The following is a 20,049-nucleotide window of genomic DNA, read 5'->3' on the forward strand; positions in this document are numbered from 1 at the left end:
GTAATATTACTTTATATTTTATTTATTTTAAATCTAATTCTGCTACAAACTATAAATTATACTAAATAAATAAATTTATTTTATTTTATTCTTTTATCTTATCTAATAAACGTCCAGAGTATTGAAGTTAATTAAGGGTCTGAAAATTGAAACTGAGGCAAAGGGTTCTAAGAAGTAGAATCAATCAAAAAAACTTGGGCTGGTGTTAATTCATTTGGAAATTGTACTTGACATTTGATTTGATTTGTAACAAGTACATAATACTATATATTTAATTTAATAATAATAATAAAAAAAATAAAAATGTATTATCAGAGTTCGGCTCCGGAGCAGAGAATCGGCACAAATATCGGTTTATCCACTTGTTATGACAAAACAAACCGGTCCGGCTGGCCTCTTTGACCGCCGAAACCGGATCCATTCCCAACTCAACCGGATCCATCTCTCTCTGCCCTAACCGGTCCATCCAGTTGCTTCTCCACGGTTCTCTCCGGTTCGTTCTCTCTCCCTAATCACTCTCTTCACCCTTAACAATAAAAAAAAAAAAAAAAAAAAAGCGTTTCCTCAACCTGGGTATGCACTGGTTTCTCTATTCCTTTTCTTCAGTTTTTTTTTTTTTTTTGTTCCTTAACCATACCCTGAAGCTTTGAACATTTGAATTTTTAAAAAAGGTTGAATCTTTGTTACAATTTGGCTCTTGGGTTCATGAGAAAGTGGTTGTTTATGTTGTAGTTACACTAGCGAGTTAATAACAGGGTTGTTATGTCATTATTAATCTCCTCAGTGGTTGATTTTATTATAGGAAATATGGGTTCGAATCTGGAACCAGTGCCAATCACTTCTCAGAAACATGACCCGGCATGGAAGCATGTTCAGATGTTTAAGAATGGGGACAAGGTGCAGCTTAAGTGCATATATTGTCTCAAGATGTTCAAAGGTGGTGGGATTCATAGGATTAAGGAACACCTTGCTTGTCAGAAAGGGAATGCTTCCACTTGTAGCCGTGTTCCTTATGATGTTAGGCTTCATATGCAGCAGAGCTTGGATGGGGTTGTGGTGAAAAAGAGGAAGAAGCAGAAAATTGAGGAGGAGATTATGAATGTTAATCCTTTGGCTACTGTTGTCAACCCTGTGGCTAATCAGGTGGATGTGAATCAGGGGCTTCAGGCTATTGGAGTGCACAATTCAGTGGAGCACAATTCAAGTTTGCTAGTGAATCATGGTGAAGGAATGAGTAAAAATATAGAAAGAAGGAAGAAGATAAGAGCCAGCAAGAATGCTGCACCAGTTTATGCAAACTCTGAGGGTGTTGTTGGTGTGGAGAAGAATGCCTTGTTCTCCAAGAAGATGGACAATCACATTCATATGGCAATTGGTAGGTTTTTGTATGATATTGGTGCACCTTTTGATGCTGTGAACTCAATCTATTTTCAGCAAATGGTTGACGCTATTGCTTCGAGGGGGCCGGGTTTTGAACGGCCCTCACACCACGAACTTCGGGGTTGGATCCTGAAAAACTCTGTGGAGGAAGTGAAGAATGATATAGATAGATGCAAGATGACTTGGGGGAGGACTGGCTGTTCCATTTTGGTTGACCAATGGACATCAGAAACAGGAAGAATACTGATAAGTTTTTTGGCATATTGTCCTGAAGGCATAGTCTTTTTGAAATCCTTGGATGCAACTGAGATTTCAACATCTGCAGAATTTCTGTATGAGTTGATAAAACAAGTAGTAGAAGAAGTTGGAGTTGGGCATGTACTGCAAGTGATTACATCAGGGGAAGAACTATATGCGATTGCTGGGAGACGGTTGACTGATACTTTTCCTACCCTTTATTGGAGCCCTTCTGCAGCTCACTACATTGATTTGATACTTAAAGATTTTGGAAATCTTGACTGGATTAGTGCAGTGATTGAACAAGCTAAATCTATAACAAGATTTGTCTACAATTATAGTGCAATTTTGAATATGGTTAAAAGGTATACCTTAGGGAATGATATTGTGGATCCCTCTTTCTCACGCTTTGCAACAAATTTTACCACATTGAAGAGGATGGTTGATCTTAAACACAATTTGCAGGCCTTGGTCACTTCTCAGGAGTGGGTGGATTGCCCATTTTCAAAGAAACCAGCAGGTCTCGAAATGTTAGATTGCCTAAGCAATCAAACATTTTGGTCCTCATGTGACATGATAGTTCGTCTAACAGCTCCTCTCTTAAAAGTTCAGAGAATAGCTGGTAGTGAGATGAGACCTGCAATAGGGTACGTTTATGCTGGAATGTACCGGGCAAAAGAAGCAATTAAGAAAGCACTTGTGAAGAGGGAGGATTATATGGTGTACTGGAGTATTATACATCATAGATGGGAAAGGCTGTGGCATCATCCTCTTCATGCTGCAGGCTTCTACCTTAATCCTAAGTTCTTCTATAGTATTCAAGGGGATATGCACAGCGAGATTCTCTCAGGGATGTTTGATTGCATAGAGAGATTAGTACCAGATACAAGAGTCCAAGACAAAATTATAAAAGAGATAAACTTATACAAGTCTGCTGCAGGAGACTTTGGGAGAAAGATGGCAGTCAGAGCTAGAGATAATCTGCTTCCTTGTAAGAAGCCAATGACCCCATTCTCTTAGTTAATATTAATTACATTAGTATATTCTGTTGCTGTGTTGTGATTTAACTTTCCTAACTTTAAGTGACTTAACTGAAACAAAAAAATTAGAATCTATGCACAGTATAAAAATAGTTAATAGTATGGGAGTGCATGTGTCAAAACTGATAAACTGAAAAGAGGAAAAAGATTGACTTGTGTAAAGGCTTTATGCTTTGGCGTGATGACCAAATGCTGTACTAGTTGAAGTTGAAGTTGTTATTTTCTTTGTCTGAATGTCTGCACAAGTTACTTGTAGATTTAGAATCCCTGTCAGCATAATTCTTTTCAAATCATGCACAGATGGGTTTTGACCTGTCTGAAGTTACCCAAATAACAGTTAGGTTCTATATATGTAACTTGAATGCATGAGAATTTAAATTTGCATCACATAAGTCATCCATTTTACCATTTCATTTCTCTCATGACCATTTGTCAAATTGCCCTTTTTCACTTACATATATGCTATTTTTTTCCAGCTGAATGGTGGTCAACATATGGAGGAGGCTGCCCTAACTTGTCACGTTTAGCAATTCGTATTCTCAGCCAAACATCCAGTGTGATGTCCTGCAAGAGAAACCAGATTCCTTTTGAACAAATAATCAACACAAGGAATTATATAGAGCGCCAGCATCTTACTGATCTTATCTTTGTTCACTGCAACTTACGATTAAGACAAATGTGAGTTCGAACTGTTGTATATTGGTAGATTTCTTTAATCCCGTTGGTAGTTGAAGGGAAATTATATTGTGTTTGTTTGATTTTCTTTCAGGTTAATGAGTAAAGAACAAGATTCCAGTGACCCCCTATCATTTGACAGCATTAGTAACGTTGAAGACTGGATTGGGCCAAGGGATTTGTACTTAGAAGAGTATGGGAACTCAGATTGGATGGCACTGGATCCATCTTCTGTTAACACAATGCTGTTAAGGCCTTTAAATGATGAAGCAGAAGAATTGGGTGAAGGTAAACTGCTTGTACTTAAATGGGTAACTGTACAGTTGAAAATGACATTGATTAACATGTTTTGATCTGATTGTAGGGTTTGATGATCATGAGATTTTCAGTTTTGTGAAAGATAGCGAGGATGAAAATACTGGAGACAAGTTGGTAAACCATTAGTGAATGATCAGAAGAACCATGCTTTTGCGTGTGGAATCTGTGCTGAGTCTGCTGACAGATTTCCACATTATTGTCCAATGCAGAAAAAAGTGTAATATCCACTTGTTTCCATGGTTTCCCAAGTGCTGATTGGTGAAAATTAATCTTGGAAATTCATTGAAGGAAACTGTTGAGGTGCTGGTTGGACAAGTGAGGGGCATCCAAATCATTGTTAGATATATGAACAGGCATGGATTGCAATATTCTTGTACAGTTACCTGTATTCTATTTATTAATTTTTCTCTATTTCTTGCACTAGTAGAGTGTACAGATCTTGCAAACTAACTGAAAATAAGTTGATAAGGAAAGGGACCAATTAGAAGCTTTAATTTTTCATTTTTGGCTAACTCTTAGAATTTCTAGAATAGATTATCCCAATTGTTCAAGTGGATGCATCGCTGATTTTCCTGTATGGATTTACTTTTTATGGTCATTATGGGAGATTCTCATGTAACATGGTGGTAGTCTAGTAGCTGACATGACACGACATGACATGCATCAAGATTTTTTTAAAGTGCTTTTTGAGTCGGTGTGCTATGCATGTGTAAGTGAGAAATCTTCTAACGCGGTGGTGAGAAATGCCAAGCAATACAATACAATTTTTTAACATTTTTTTAAAAATTAAAGTATTGATGTTGCAAATTGATCACTTTTTAAAATTATTTTGACATTTTAATAAATTGATTAACTTACGTTTGATATGTTCATTTTTATTTCGCAAAAGGAATTACTCTTATGATCATGTAAGAGAATTAAACAAAAAATAGACTAGTTTTAGGGCATTTCAAACATGTGCTCGAGTGCGCGGAGATATTGTTGATGGCAATGCAGAGTTGCAGACACAAGTGACAGTCTATTCTTCTTCCTTCTTGCATTGCCAGTTTGACAAGAAAAACGCACTACGTTTGGCCATTAACAAAGACAATGACACCTTTCTCTAAGATATATAATACACATTGCTCATTAAAAAAACATGGACATTGAAATTTTGTACAAAATGTTTCTTGGTATATAAATTTGTTTAGAATATTGATATAATATTACTAGATAAATATTTTAAAAGGAAAATAAATCAGATTTTAACATGATCACTAGAGGACAATTTTAAAATTCAAGTGAGTTAATTTCATGCAATCTCGTTACTTTTTAAATGAAAGAAAAAAAGAAGCATTTCTTCATAAATCTCTGTGCAAAAATGTATCAGTGAGTTATCTAAATTTGACAGACAAAAATTTTTGAAACTGCCAGCGTTTACAGAATTACGAATGAAGATGATTTTTGGAGAAATTGAAGTCTGAAATTGATTTCCCTCTTCCTTGGCAATTAATTTTCTTAGTACATTAATTTGCATTGAATGTTTCATGAAGCCCACATACATTAGAATAAAGTCATCCTTTTTAAATGAATAATTCTAAATTATCTTACTCTTTATTCCTACAAATCTTCCTAATTATTAAATGAAAAAAGTATTTAATGAATTTTATATTTTCATTTTTCAACACAATAATAAATGAATATTTTATTTAATACTTATTTTATAAAATAGTAAACAATTTCTCTTAAAAGATAAAATCAATCTTCCTACTTCATCAAGAAAAACAAAATTTAAAAACATGGGTAGTGCCCACAAGCAAAGTCCATCCTTGTCTCATTTATACATTTCCCTTTAAACATGCGGCTAGGAAAAGAGTTTAACCGAATATTTATTTAATAAAATTTATTACATAAAAGTTTATAATATAATTTTAATTAGAAGATTTATTCAAAAAATTTAAAATATAAATTTGTTTTATAAACTTCTTCTAAGCACCTCTAAAATGAAAATTGAGCCTGTGTAGTTGTTCTGTTTGACACTCGCTGCGTACTGTTCCAATACCTTACTTTTTTATTTACACTAGCAATTGAATTCCAGATTACTTAAAGAGAAAAAAAATTCCTTGTCATTTAAACTATGTTTAATTAAATAACTAAAATTTTTTAAACGCTAAATAAATCAAATTAAATAATTTGAAAATAATTAAAGACAAACACTAATTTCACAATAAATTGATACACTTTTTTTTTATAAATTAGACAAAATAAATAAAATAAAGAGTTAAATATATTTTTACTTCATCAAAATATATCAAAATTTGATTTTATTCTCACAAAGTTATTTTTTTATTTGTTATATTTTTAACATTAATTTTTCTTAATTATTATTAAATGATGTCATGATTAATTTAAATATTATTACATAATATTTTTTTTTATCACATATTACTTTTTTGAAATCATGTTAATGAGAATGAGCAAAACATTTTTTAAAAGGAATTTTTTTAACTTGTGTAAAACTACACATAATAAGAAATTAAATACAGTAAATTTGTATGATTTTTAATAAAAATATTATATATAAATTTTTATTAGGCGTAACATTATATGTATTAAAAAGATATTTAAATTATAAAAAAATTAAAATACATGATTTGAGAAATAAAATTAGAAAAAAATAATAATTTATTAAAGCAATAATATATTATACCCAAAATACATTTAATTTTTTTTATTAAAGTAGAGAGAATTAAAATTAATAAAAGTTTAATCATTTCATTCATTTGAAAAAAAATAAAATTAGACATAAAATTAAATATATTTCAATGAGTCGTAGTCCAAAACTTACCTGAGGAAAATGGTGTAAAATAAAAATAAACAAAGGTAACATTTAGTTTCTATTTTTGCCCTTAATAAAATATTTTTATACAATAGTATGCAAGTATCAAAATAGTAAGCTGCTATTATTATTTTGTCGAATTCTTTTAAACTGTTACACATAATAAAATACTATACAAATAATTTTTTATTAAAAATTGTAAAATTTAATATATTAATAATAATATTAAATGGTATAATTTGTTGTAAAAGGTTATTATAAATTTTTTTATCCAGTATAAATTGCATAGAACAGAAATATATAAATATAAAGCTCCAGAATATTTATTTAAGTCATTACATGAGTAAAATAATATAAATAATTTTTAATTTATTTTTATTTCTGCTTCAGTCCATTGAATCACACGAATTTCGTTAATATTTCAATTTTATGTCATTCATTCAATTTAAATTATTGCTATATGTCCCTTAAATCCAAAGAAAGTGCACTCTCTCATCCCTATTTTAGTGCTGACATGTGAAAACAACATTAAATTAAAAAATATCCAAAATCCAAATATAGAAATAAAAAGAGACAAAAAAAAGTAGGACAGAAACAGAGAATCTAGTGTAGCCTTGTCACCCCAATCAACTACCGGCCACCGGAAAGTGAAATAGATGATGCAGAGCCACCCTCCACGTCATCACCGGTCGACGACCACGTATTTGCCCTCTCAAAAAACGACGACGTATACGAACGCACCAAATCCCCAAACCCACCAGCTCCACCACCACCACCACCGACGCCACCCTTTTTCACCTCCACCGGCGGTAACACCACCTCCCCCTCCAAGTACCTCAAAACCTGCCTCATACTAGGCCTATTGTCCGGCGACTCATCGGAACACAACAAACCCAACTTCAGCACCAACAACGCCTCCATCTCATCAAAAACCCCATCCAACTTAGGATCGATCACCTCCAACACCGCCCCCACTCGCCACCGCTCCCACACCCATTCCACCAACACCAACTCCTCCGGCAACGCCTTGGCCTCAATGGGTCTTCTCCCACACGCCACTTCCAACAACAACGCCCCAAAAGCAAACACATCGGAACTCGTCGAGGGTTTCCCCGTTCGTGTGAGCTCAGGTGCAAGGTACCCCAATGTTCCCACCACCCTCGTTGTGTTGGCCTTCGAACCATGCTCGTAAAGCTTCGCCAAACCGAAATCACCCAATCTTCCATTCATTTCACCGTCTAAAAGAACGTTCCCTGCTTTGACGTCTCTGTGAATCACCGTTTGTTCCCATTCTTCGTGTAAATAAACAAGCCCCGAAGCAACCCCTTTTATGATCTTAAACCTTTGTTCCCACGTTAATGCTAATGTTCCTCTTGGTGGGTCGAATAGGTACTTGTCCAAGCTTCCGTTTTGCATGAAATCGTAGACTATAATAAGGTCGTTGTGTTTCCGACACCAACCTAGTAACTGTACGAGGTTTCTGTGTCGAAGCCTTCCAATGGTTGAGATTTCCGAGAAAAACTCTTGCATACCTTGTTTTGATTCGTGGGAGATTCGCTTCACGGCGATTTCGGTGTTGGAGTTTGGGAGCACCCCTTTGTAAACTCTACCGAACCCTCCAAACCCAAGAAGATTCTTGTCTTTGAACCCTCTCGTGGCTATATTCAGTTCTTTGTATGTGAACCTGTGTGGACCAACATCTAGCTCCCAAGCCTCGATCACTTCGGCATTTTTAATGTTTCTACAGAGATAAAATGCCAAAGCAATTGTGGCAATTATTAAAATAAAAGCGGAAAGGGAGAGTCCTAAGATTAAGGGTTTGTGTGTTTTGTTAGACGTAGAGAGTGAAGGGAGGTTTTTCAAAGAAAGGGTTTTGGCCTCTCCGTTTATTTTGAAGCTCCAACCCAAGATATAGTGGGAGCTAGCAAGCAACCCTGTTGAAGAAGAAAAACCAACATACATAGAATCTATGAGAATTGGGGAGAGATCTACTTGGTATGACAAGATTGGAGAAGTGGGTTTTGAAGAAGTTGGGGAGAGTCTAACTTCTAATTGATTCTTTGAGGAATCATAGTCAACCCATGCTTGAATCACCTTGCCACTCTTCAAATTAAGGTTTTGCTTTGACCCATCAGTGAAAAAAGCAGCGTCAACTGATTTGTTGGAAACCAAGTTGTTGAGGTCGATGGCTACATGGTTGTCATTGATGTCTTGGAATTCGAAATCTTGGACAGTGTCGAACTCCACTGCGAAGAGGTGGTTTGAGAAGTTGCCAACGTTGTTTGGGTTGAGGAGGCCCAAGTATTGGCTAGGATCCGCGCCTTGAAGCACGTTGGAGGGAGAAATGATGAAGGCAAATCCATGGCCACCGAGTTTTGGGTACTGGGGGATGATTGAAAAGGCAAAAGCGGTGGAAAAGGAGAAAACTTTGGCCTCGGTGGAAGAGTTCTTGCTCTTGAACTTTATCGGGGTTGAATAAAACGCATGCCCAATTACTCTGCTAGTGACGTTTGTTAGGCGAAGTAAGCCCTTGTGCTCAATCACTGCTCCTCCGTTTAAGCTTATGTTGGTGGCAGCACCATCAAATCCGTTGAAGAAAAGCTCTTCATGTTGAGACTTTACATGGTTTGAGGCTAAAAGGATCAGAACATAGAGACAAAGCACGAGTGTTTTGGCCATGACAGAGTTGAACTTGAGGCAAGTGCAGTGGAAGTGAATGTGATAGAGTAGAACCCTCTTATCTTTGTTTGTATGGATCAAGAGCAAGCGGAACAGAAATAGTGCCTTCTGGTCCGTGGAAACGTGGGGGTTATGCGTTTGCTTGATTCCTGTGTGTTTAGTGTTTAGATTGTGACTGAAGAGTGCCTTACCATTATGTATCTCAATCGGTCCCACTTCATTTATTTATGCGTCAGCTAAACCACCAAAGTCAGGGTTAGGACAGCTCATTATTTTTATTATTATTAAAATATTTTATTTGTTTAAAAGTGTTGCTATCTTGATCTGTTGTCTTCTTTCCCTTAAAATTTGTTGTCCCCTGTATACTTCTTGGGATGCAGTCTCTGTTTACATGGAGGATTGCATGGCTGAATATGGATATAGAATGTGATGTTATAGAGTCATTATTTAAACAAAACTTAGGTCGAATTCAGTTTTGGTGTTGTTATTTAATTAAAGTTGAAGTTTTATTTCGATAATATATATTGATATTTAATGTTGATGTATAAACACTTATTGTGCTGACTTATTATTATACATATATTTCAATTCAAGTTATACTGGCTTGTAATGGAAAGTTTATTAACTTAATAATATTGTTAGTCAAGGGTTTCGGATAATATAGTTTAATTATTGGAAGTCAGCATCAACTGAGCAAAGATGGCTGAATCATTTTTCATGGCTTGTCTTAAGTTTTGGGTGACAATCAATGTCTGAATATGTAGGTAAAATAACATACAGTGCGGATAAGTGTGGCTTTTGAAATATACAGGAATTTTGATTACCTTGTCAAAATGGAAAACCGACTTTTAGGTGACATATACATGTTGGATTTGAGGTAGAAAACTATAAATAGGTCAACATTATATATATTCACATTTTCTTTTAAAAGATTGTGGTTATCATTTTTTTTATGTATTTAATCTGGAGTTCTCTTTCAATTTACTTTTCTTTGTAGTAAGAAATACAGTACATACATATTTTTTACATCAACTATCTTATATTTTAATTTTTTATGCTTTTTTAATTATTATATATTACTTAAGTTTAGTTATTTAAATTTTGATACAATAGATTAAGTTAATAGACAAAAACAATGACATGTCTTAATTTTATTGAACAATTTGAGACTAAAAGTTTAAATTATTATGTGCACAATGACATAAGTCTATTTATTTTATTTTGAAACTCCAACGTTTTGTTAGAAGAATGTTGATAATAAGAAATGAATTAGTTATAATGGTTAACGTTATATCACGAATTTATTATCTTGAAAATTTAATAATTAGATAAAAAATAAGAATGTCTAATTTGTATATTACATCTCTATATAGTATTTTATTAATAAGTTATTTATAAATAACACTATATAAGTGTTTATTCAAGCTCTTGTCAAGTCTTCATTCTGGAATAGAATATTAAAAAAAACATAAAATAATCTCAAGCTTATGAAAAAAAAAGTATAAAGTAAATTTAAGTATAGCTTCAAAGTAAGTGTTAATCAATGTTTTTAAAGTATTGATTAAGAAATAAAATATAAAAAATTGTCAAAAAATATTATTAATATTTAAAAAATAATTTTAATATATCTTAATGTCATTTTTAATATTTTTATTTTTTAATAAATATTCTTAGATTACTTATGAGCAAAATCCTAACTTTAAAAGTATCTTAGTACTAGTGAACTAATTAATAAAGACAGCATAAAACGGTGAGCTCACAGACCAAAGATTTTAAGAGTATTATGTGTTAACAATGGGCTTCATATTTTTTATGTCATATAAGATATTTTTCCTAATCATCTTCTTTATTTGCTTAATGACTCACCGAATCAAATAATTAACTACGAATCATTTCAATGCGTAAGATAGAGTGATTTGAGTTTTTCTAATTGCAACCTTTGACTTTGAGTTATTTTTTTCTTCCTGAATTTTTAAGCTACAATTTTTTTTATAGGCAGACAAATATTATTAAAACGAGTAAGTACTCAAAACTCTTACACAGAAAAAGAAAATAAATTAATATTCTAAAAAAATAAAGAAAAATACAAAAAAACATAAGTATAGTCATCCTATTCTTATTTTCAAGCTACAATTATGGAGAATCTTTGCATTTTTAATAAAATATAGACCTAAAGTTGGTAAGCATGCATATTGACATGAGTCAAACTCTTCATCTACTTGTACAAGCTCATAAGTATACAATTCAAACACCAATTCAATTAAAATATGACGAAGAAGGTAGTGATAATTGGTCTTTGCTGAACGTGGATTTGTACAACAATTTTAGCTCACAATCAATCATGTTGGATAGGTTTTGGCAATTCATGTTTATCATAAGATGGTTGTTGTCTTAATGTAACAACCTAATATCTATTGTGCTCATTACTTGATTGATAAAGTTACTCACAAATTATTCAGCTTCTTCATACTTAGTCATCTACATTTGCATGATGTAAGCATTATGCTTTTCTTAGCTTTTTGGTCAGGTTCATTCAATTCAAACTTTTGGGCCAATTTTACATTTTACATGTTGAAGAGAAGAATCACATTATGGCACAATGGGTCATGGACCAAACAAAAACTCCACAATGGGTCAATTAGTTTTCCTTTACCAAAAACAATAGTTACAGATTTTGCCCAACATTGTCTATCCAATTAACTAAATTCACGAACACTTGAACAGGAAAAAAAACAAAGAAAGAACGAACATAAGTCTTACGTTATATGAGGGTTGAGTGAATAAAATCAAGAATGGTTTTATGCCCAATTAACTTTCTCTCAATATATATTTTTTCACGCGCTCAATATTTTCTTGTCCCTTCTTTAACTAATTTTTAATTCTTAGCTAATTTGTTTCCTGTTTTAACCAGTTCATTCTCTGGTCCTAGTTTTGTTATTTTTTAGTGTTACATTTTACTTCTTCAAGTTTGTCAATTCAAAAATCTTATTTAAGGGATTTTGATTCCCCCCCCCCCCCCCCCAACATGATTTGCCATTAACTTACTTAAATGTCAATTGTGTGTATTTTTCAAACGATTCTTTTCGACAGTGATATTCTCATTTTAGTAATGATATTTGGTAATCATGATCTCCGTGCATCATATTTGAAAAGGACACTACAAATTTAGTAATAGATTTGGAAGCCTAGGATATTCAAGGGATAATATAGAACAACTCTTCCTTCTTTCCTTTATGAATGCCATTTGATGTTCATGATATATATGATGTTCGATTGTCATTCATTATTGAGCTTTGAACGTGACCTTTCTCATCAAGTTCTTTAGTCACCTAGCACTTAGAAACGAAGCTAAAATGGCTGAACAGGTATTAACATGTTTACGTCAAACAAACAATTAAATTTTAAAATTCAAGATTATACTAAAAAAGAAAAAGGCACCATAATCAATTTAAGTGCACACTATAACTCAAAATTATAGAGGAAGATAGTCCAATATGAAAAATACAGTAAAAGTATCTCAAACTTAGCACCACCTAACACATTGAGTAAGACTGATGTAATTAAGCAGGTGTCATCACAACTTCTGGCTTTTGGATCAAAGTTTGAAGGTATTCGGATTAGTACCACCTTTAGGAACAGAAATATTTACTTGCTAGGTTGCTTTGCCTGCACAGAAATAATTGTTTTAGTTGGAGGAACATATATAAGGTAGATGCATATACCTCCAATGAAGGCCTCAAAGTTAAGAGGTCTTACTGTAGAAAGTTCCACTTTTAATAGCATCTTGGTTAGCATCACCAAGAGCAGCCTCGTTCAAATACTTGTCTGCCAATTGGACTCTCTTCACATTCTCTTGTTCTTGGACAAGCATGTTACCATATTGCAAGAGCTTTTCCAAGCTCATCTTGGGTTGCTCAAAGGTGGGAGGCCCTTCCTTTGAATTCACAAGCTTTTTCCCAACACCGTCAACACCAACTCCAGATACCCACTTCCTTACTTCATCATCATATACTCTAGCCCTCAGTGCTCCAAAGAAATCTGCAGTAGTACATGAAAGGGGATAGTATTAGTATCCAGTGGGTGTTTGGAAACGTGATAAAAATCTTGTAAAATAAATTCAATGCAAAAGTTATAACTAATAACCATTTCTTGACCTCACATTCTACATTTGAAGTACATCATCAAACATAAAATAAATTCATATGATATGTTTGGTCCTATTTTGACACATCTACCAAATGATATCTTAAATGGTTGTGATATTTCAATTTCTAACTATCTATGAAGCTTCTTACCAATAGATTGGCCAGGGAAAGTGTCAACAAGTGTGACAATGTCTTGGTCAGCTACACCATCAGTGCGGAAAATACCCTTGCAGACACCAATGCGGTCATCCCTAGTTGGTGCCCAGTAGAACTTCTCCATACGGCCATCACGGATGAGAGGAGCATACAATGTTGAGAAATCATTACCAGTAACAATGATGGGCACACGAGGGTTATCTTCCTTGTTGTACATACCAGGAAGTTGCACATTTGTGGGGTTATCAGCAATGTTCATGAGAGTGGCATTCACCATTTGGTTGTTCACAGTGTATTGTGTGGTTCCACCAAGACGACCAGCTCCTGCATCAAGATCATTGATGAAGAGACAACACATCTTTCCCTTCTTTATTATATCAGCAGCTTCACGGTATCTTTGTCTGATCAGTTTTGCTGGCTCTCCTGCATTTCCACTTTCCAGCTCTCCCGCACTCATCATGATGGGGCTGTAATGTTCAAAGTTCTAAGTTGTTAGGGTGTTGGATTTTTTGTTGTTGTGTGGTTCAATATATTCATATCTATCTATGTTCAAACAGGTGAAAGAAATTCGTTGTGCACTAAATATGTTCTTATATTTCTAAAGTAGATTATATTTTGATCTCTTTTTTAGATTTTAAAATTTTAAAAATTTATTAATTTTGTTACCTAATAACTTTTAAAAAATAATATGACAAAATTCAATATTTTCATAAATTAATTTTGTGTCACATCAGTTTTTTTGTATAACTAAATTAGTAAGAGCAAAATTAAAAAAAAAAATAAGAATGCTATAAATCAAAATATGATATATTATCAGATATTAAAAACAGAGCATGTTCTTTTAAATATTTTATTTTTACATTTTACATTTTACATTTATTGATTAGTAGCTATATAAGCCATAGGATACTTGCTAGTATAATTGAAATCTTTATTGAAACGTGAATGGAATTCATTAAGGAGGGGTTAGTATAGCAAGTACTCACTTAATTCCCATCTTGGCAAAGACAAGCTCACATTGGAAAGATTTTCCTTGTCCTTTGCCTCCCCAGATACCAAGAATGAGAGGAACCTGTAAAAATATAAGGAAAATGTTGAATATTTCAATGTGTCTCATAATTTTGCTGAAGTCTAATGCAGACATCATGTTTCTAGCTGCATGCCTTGATGTTGGGCAAGGACAAGAAGTTCTTGGTGATGTGAACAACAAGCTTGTCCATAAAAGCTGGAGCAATGTAAAGTCCATCTACGTTGTTGTCCAAGTCGTACCTAAATTGAACACCATGCATCATCACTGTCAGCTTCATATAAAAAAAAAATTAAGCAAACACCAAAATGGTTTTGAAGTTTGCGTGACTCACTGGCGAAGTCCAGTGCTAAGGTACTCATAAGAACTCATGACAGCATAGTGAGTTCCAGAATCCATTGGAGCTTGGAAAAGTGAATCAACCATACCCTTTCCCCTTGTGATGTCTTGCTGGTCATCTGAAACATCGTAAGCCAAACCCTTCCATCTGTCTTTGTCTGTCTGTTGGTCTTCATCAATCTCTTTCTCTGCAGCCACAATTCTGAAGCTTCCACATGAAACCTTGCTGTTGGGGACTCTTGAGTTCGTCTTCTTCAAGCTATTGCCAAAGAAAGCTGAACTAGGAACTGAAGCTCCACTTCCAGACCCATTCAAGCTCAACTGTAATATCACAGCACCTACCCTTTCAATCTCTTCATACTAAATCAAAATTCAATACTTACAATTCGTTTTCTCTCTTGTATCTTTTTTATCTATTATTTATCATCTTTAGCATTTAAGGATTCTAATATCCAACATGTTAGTTATATCATTCATAGAACTGTAGGACAAAGCACCGTTTCTATATAAACATGCACACCAAGTTAAATAGAATTTATATGGGAAATGTGTTTTGGACCATCAAGTTATATATATATTGTAAATAAGAAATAAAAACAATGATATACGATAATATATATAGTACCACTTTTTAATGATAGAAAGAATAAAACTCAATAGATATATCACTTGATTAGGAATGTATAATTACTGACACACTGTGAGCTATATAAACAAGTTGAAAATATTCATGACCCCATCCACTACACTCTCTTACTCCCTCTAGTAAAGTAATGGCGTAAAGCAAGGGTATAATGATAAGGGGTATGAAAGTATCGTGTTGTTAAATAAAAACATTCACGCGTGTCAAACAAGACCTTAAAGGGAAATAGTAATTAAGTGCAAAGTGTAACAAAGTGTGGAAAAGCATCATACAAGAGTTCTGTTGACAGCTCCGACAGTGGAGACGGAGGCAGCCATGGATGTGTTGTGTTTAGAGGTTCAAAGAAGGGAAGTTACTAGACGCAAATTCAGTGCTAGCTAACTTATGACCAAAGGGTGAGACTTATAGGAGCTGCTTCATTCAGTCTACACAGAAGGATTGCTCATAGAAACTCTGACATCCACACAATGAAGATTGCCCAGTTGCCACGTGGCAAGCCTACAGTGCCTGAAGATTTTTGGTCATTTTTAAGCCTAGACCTTGAGGTTGGTATTGAAGCTTTTTCCAGCTCCACCAGTATTATGAAGATTTTTATTGCCACACAAGCCCAGGATGTGTCATTTCGTCTCATTCAAATTCAAGCATTGGTTATTGTAATTTAAGCATTCTTCCTAACCAATAAAAATTTATTATTTTTAACGACAACTACACTAATATTTGAGGTGCTATTTTAATCAAGGCATAGATGGGTACTATTGACCCCACACTAGCCAAAAGATTCAATTTTCAGTTGTCATGAAAATTGTGTTCAATTCGAGTATTTTCAGGTGGAGAAAAATTGGACATGAATTATATGATATAAAATCAAGAAATTAATTTGATGAGTTTGAGATAATCTTGTGAATGGGAGTGAGCCTCCATTACATCATGGTCCCCAACGTGGGTTCCATGGACCCAAAGATAGTAACAAGTTCCTTGTTCTGCTACTGCGCCTTCTTCTCTTTGTGCCTCTTCTTCTGTCTTTCTCTTTGTCTCTTCTACGCGTTGCATGTGGCTCTACGAACTCCTAATCTAATATTCCCCATTCTGTAATTGAGGATATTCATGTACTTCACTAGTTTCTTCAGTATTAAGCTTCAGAACAACACACACACGTTACATCTAAGATTGATATTTTAATTATTTATATTGGCAACTTTAAAATTTTTACTTTTGGGTCCAAAAAATTAATTTATATATATTGCAAATCAACCAGAACAAACTTGGTATCTAATCTAAAGCAGGAAGATCGGAATCAAGGAAATTCAATATATATATTATGTCTCTTCTAATAATTGTGTGCCTTAAGATATACACGTGTCAAGCTATGAGTAAGATATTTTATGAGCAACATGTATCTATCTAGAGAGAGAGAGAGACTGCACCGAGTATATTTATCATTCACAATGAAGGGATTTAATTATCTTAAAGAAAATGTTAGTATTTTCAACGGGATATTCTTTTGGTTAAATAATTGTCTGTGTTGATATCTGATAGTTATGCATTTTTTTGCCATCTCTTTCCAATTTTAAAAACAAAATGATATATGATTCGTAAGATTTTTTGACAAAATAACATATTTGTGTGTAATTGGTTCAACAATAAGTTTGAAAGAAAAGGTAAAAGAAAAGTCAATACTTGATGAAAATCATCCTTGTGGGATTGACGTAATATTTTTTCTGATACAAATTTCTTACTATTTTGTAACTTTCTTTTAAAATATTCTCACTGTCGCATAAATAAAATGATTTCCATGATTTCTTTTGAATTAACTTGTTAATTTTTTGTACTTAAAAATCCAAACAAGTTAAGAACATTTTCTGCCACAAGCAAGTTTATGAAAACAAACAACCATAAATGATTTATTTTTTAAAAATAAATCAGGGAAAATAATCAAGGGTCATTGTTATAATAATAAAACTAAACTATTAGAATTAAGACTGAAAAAGAATTCGAAAATCATAATGCATGAAATTTGAAATAGACTGGTTCAAAAGAAAATGATGATCACGTTTCATGGTTAAACTCGAAAGCCCAAAGTTCTTCATCCATTTTTACATAAAAAAGAAATGGCATCACCTCACAAGTCTCTCTTCTCATGCATCTGCATAAGTCAAATATAGAAAAATTGTTTACTGCTTTGAAATGACAGAAACCGGAAAGTTTTGCTAATGTAAATGACATTGTCTGCCAACTCCTTTCGCATAAACTTTATTTGTTTCCAAAGCATTGGAATATAGTATATATCCATGCAACTGTTGCTGATTACTACATAATTTTGTATTATTAGTCTCTTTAGTATGAAAGAGTCAGCTACTAACACTTAGGGGTAAATTTTTTATTGTAATATATATATATATATATATATATATATATATATATATATATATATTGAATAAAAGATATAAATTTCTATATTAATCAGATAAATAATATATAATTCTCTTAATTTAAATTTTTATAAAAAATATTATTTTCCTTTCAAAGATGTTCCTATGGAATAAAAAGGAGTGGTGTAATTTACCACTCTAGATAATTAAGTGGCCAACAGCTAAACCAAAATTAGGGAGGGATTAAAATAAACAATCAATTAAATTATGGAGTTTAATGGACCATTAACAAAGTCCGGACAAAAAGCCGCAAAGAATAATGTCACAAACCGGCCAAATGTTGACCAAACAAAAAAAGAAAACCGGCCAAACTCTTCCCTTTTCTAAATAAGTTATACATGATTTTCAATTTCTAAGGATTTAATGTTATTAATAAAAATTAATATTTAATATTATTATCTTTCATTTAAATATGTGGAAGTTTAACCGATGGAAGTTTAGGATGAATTTTAAATAAAAAATAATTTTTAAAGTTTAGAAATAAGAGATTCAGAAGTTTTATAAGATATAGGTTTGAGTTTTTTTTTTAATTTTGGATGAAATATCATGTTTTAATTGATAAGTTTTAAATAAAAAATAATTTTAAAAAGCCAATTTATAAAAAAAATTGAATAAAAATAAAATATGAAAATTTTAGGTAAAAAAATCAAGAGAGACCAATTTTTTTTTTAATTTAAAAATAAAGGGACTTGATTAATTTTTAAAATTTGAAAATCAAAATCACACACAATTTAAACTAAAAAACTAACAATATAATATAGTCTTTTATTTATTATTAGAATAAAAAAATTATTTAAATTCTTGAAGATATAATCATTAATTACTTTTACCTATTAAATTATTTACAAAAATTAGTTCCTAAAATTTTAAAAGTTTCGGATAATATAATCACTAACATTAGAATATATCAACTATTTCAAACAAAGTATCTAACAAACTATTTCTATCCATGTTTTTTGTAATGCTCATGATTTTCGCAAATGAGTACTATCAAGAGCTACTTCTAGTAAGAAGAAATTATTGGAAGATTTGAGATCACTACATCTCTATAATTTCAGGTAATTATTATGCAACATGTGATTATGTTTTTATAATTAATTAATAAAAATAATAAAATTTCATCACATATCAAATGATAGTTAGTTGAGACTATAAACACGCAGTGATCTCAAACCACTTAAGAATTTAGAAGTCTATTTCTAAAATTTTATAAAAATGATTTAGAACTCTCAAACTATTTTTTAAAATTTATTTAAATAAACTTCTTAGTATAACTTATTAAAATAATTTATTTTCATTTTATCTCAATAAATTTTATTTATTGAATAAACACTTAATAAGTTATATGTATGTAAACATATTTTTAATTAGGCCATGTACCAAAACACATTATTAAGTGTTTGAAAGAGCATATGAAAATAATTAAGACTTTCATAAACTTTTTTATTATTATTTTAATAATTTTTTCCGTATAACATATCAAAATACAACATTTAACTTATTTTGATATGTTTCATAATTAATTTTATGTCACAAATTATTGTGAAATAATATTCTTTATGTTTAATTAAGGTGTGTACTTAATAATCAAATGCTTAAATATTCCAGCAAGCTCTAGTGTATTCAAAATATGAGGTCTCCCGAGGTTCAAGTTTTAATAAAAATAGTGTTCAAAGATTTTAAAATTAATATAAAATTTAAAGTCTTTCTGTTTTTATATGCAAAGCTGTGTGTCATACAAGAACAATGTCCTCTCCAAGTTTTTTGAATTCCATTAATATTAATTTGTGTATCAATTTGATTAATATATTTTCATGAAGCACGCCTGGTCGGTCAAAGTACCAATTAACAGATCAAATTCTACACTCGATCACTGTTAAGCCCAACAAATGCTGATGATGATTGGGTAATCAATGACACAAGAAATTTCATGAACGAAACCCTTTTTAAGGTATAAAAGATGAGCTTTGTTACGTTGACAATGACAATGTAGGCCACAAAAGAGACCCAAAAGAACAACATACTTTAAGCTGAAGAAGCTGCCCTTTGGAAACAACAAAAAGAACTTACCCTCCCAAGTTATGATGATGGTTATATAAGCATTGAATCATTACTTAACCTTAGACAAACTATTTTGAAATAGTCAAGTATTAACTAAAGTTG

The 20,049-nt window shown here is 32.3% G+C and overlaps 3 protein-coding genes across 6 annotated transcripts; 1 reads left to right on the plus strand and 2 right to left on the minus strand.

Moving 5' to 3' along the window:
* The first annotated feature begins 305 nt into the window (after positions 1-305).
* Positions 306-4,246, plus strand: LOC113850304. 2 transcript variants are annotated; one of them, XM_027480788.1, is made up of 5 exons: positions 306-493; positions 803-2,608; positions 3,134-3,335; positions 3,427-3,620; positions 3,697-4,246. In XM_027480788.1, exons 2-5 carry the CDS (start codon positions 808-810, stop codon positions 3,774-3,776), a joined length of 2,277 nt encoding a protein of 758 aa, XP_027336589.1. In that variant the 5' UTR covers positions 306-493; positions 803-807; the 3' UTR covers positions 3,777-4,246. The 2 variants fall into 2 exon arrangements, with proteins under 2 accessions (XP_027336589.1, XP_027336588.1); XM_027480787.1 differs by having other exon boundaries at positions 420-2,608; positions 3,697-4,245.
* A 2,631-nt stretch (positions 4,247-6,877) lies between these two features.
* LOC113850305 (L-type lectin-domain containing receptor kinase S.4-like) lies at positions 6,878-9,268 on the minus strand. Its single transcript, XM_027480789.1, has one exon. The coding sequence runs from the start codon at positions 9,145-9,147 to the stop codon at positions 7,099-7,101; it is 2,049 nt and encodes a 682-aa protein (XP_027336590.1). The 5' UTR covers positions 9,148-9,268; the 3' UTR covers positions 6,878-7,098.
* Positions 9,269-12,569: 3,301 nt separating this feature from the next.
* LOC113850306 (ribulose bisphosphate carboxylase/oxygenase activase, chloroplastic) lies at positions 12,570-15,874 on the minus strand. 3 transcript variants are annotated; one of them, XM_027480791.1, is made up of 7 exons: positions 15,730-15,874; positions 14,810-15,135; positions 14,612-14,717; positions 14,435-14,520; positions 13,443-13,915; positions 12,904-13,185; positions 12,570-12,813 (listed from the first exon to the last, which is right to left on the minus strand). In XM_027480791.1, exons 1-7 carry the CDS (start codon positions 15,772-15,774, stop codon positions 12,800-12,802), a joined length of 1,332 nt encoding a protein of 443 aa, XP_027336592.1. In that variant the 5' UTR covers positions 15,775-15,874; the 3' UTR covers positions 12,570-12,799. The 3 variants fall into 3 exon arrangements, with proteins under 3 accessions (XP_027336592.1, XP_027336593.1, XP_027336591.1); XM_027480792.1 differs by having other exon boundaries at positions 12,595-12,817; positions 12,897-13,185; XM_027480790.1 differs by having other exon boundaries at positions 12,595-12,813; positions 12,870-13,185.
* Positions 15,875-20,049: the final 4,175 nt, after the last annotated feature.

This window comes from Abrus precatorius, unplaced genomic scaffold (genome assembly GCF_003935025.1).
Source record: "Abrus precatorius isolate BTA unplaced genomic scaffold, Abrus_2018 Scaffold9, whole genome shotgun sequence".
Taxonomy (NCBI): Eukaryota; Viridiplantae; Streptophyta; class Magnoliopsida; order Fabales; family Fabaceae; genus Abrus; species Abrus precatorius.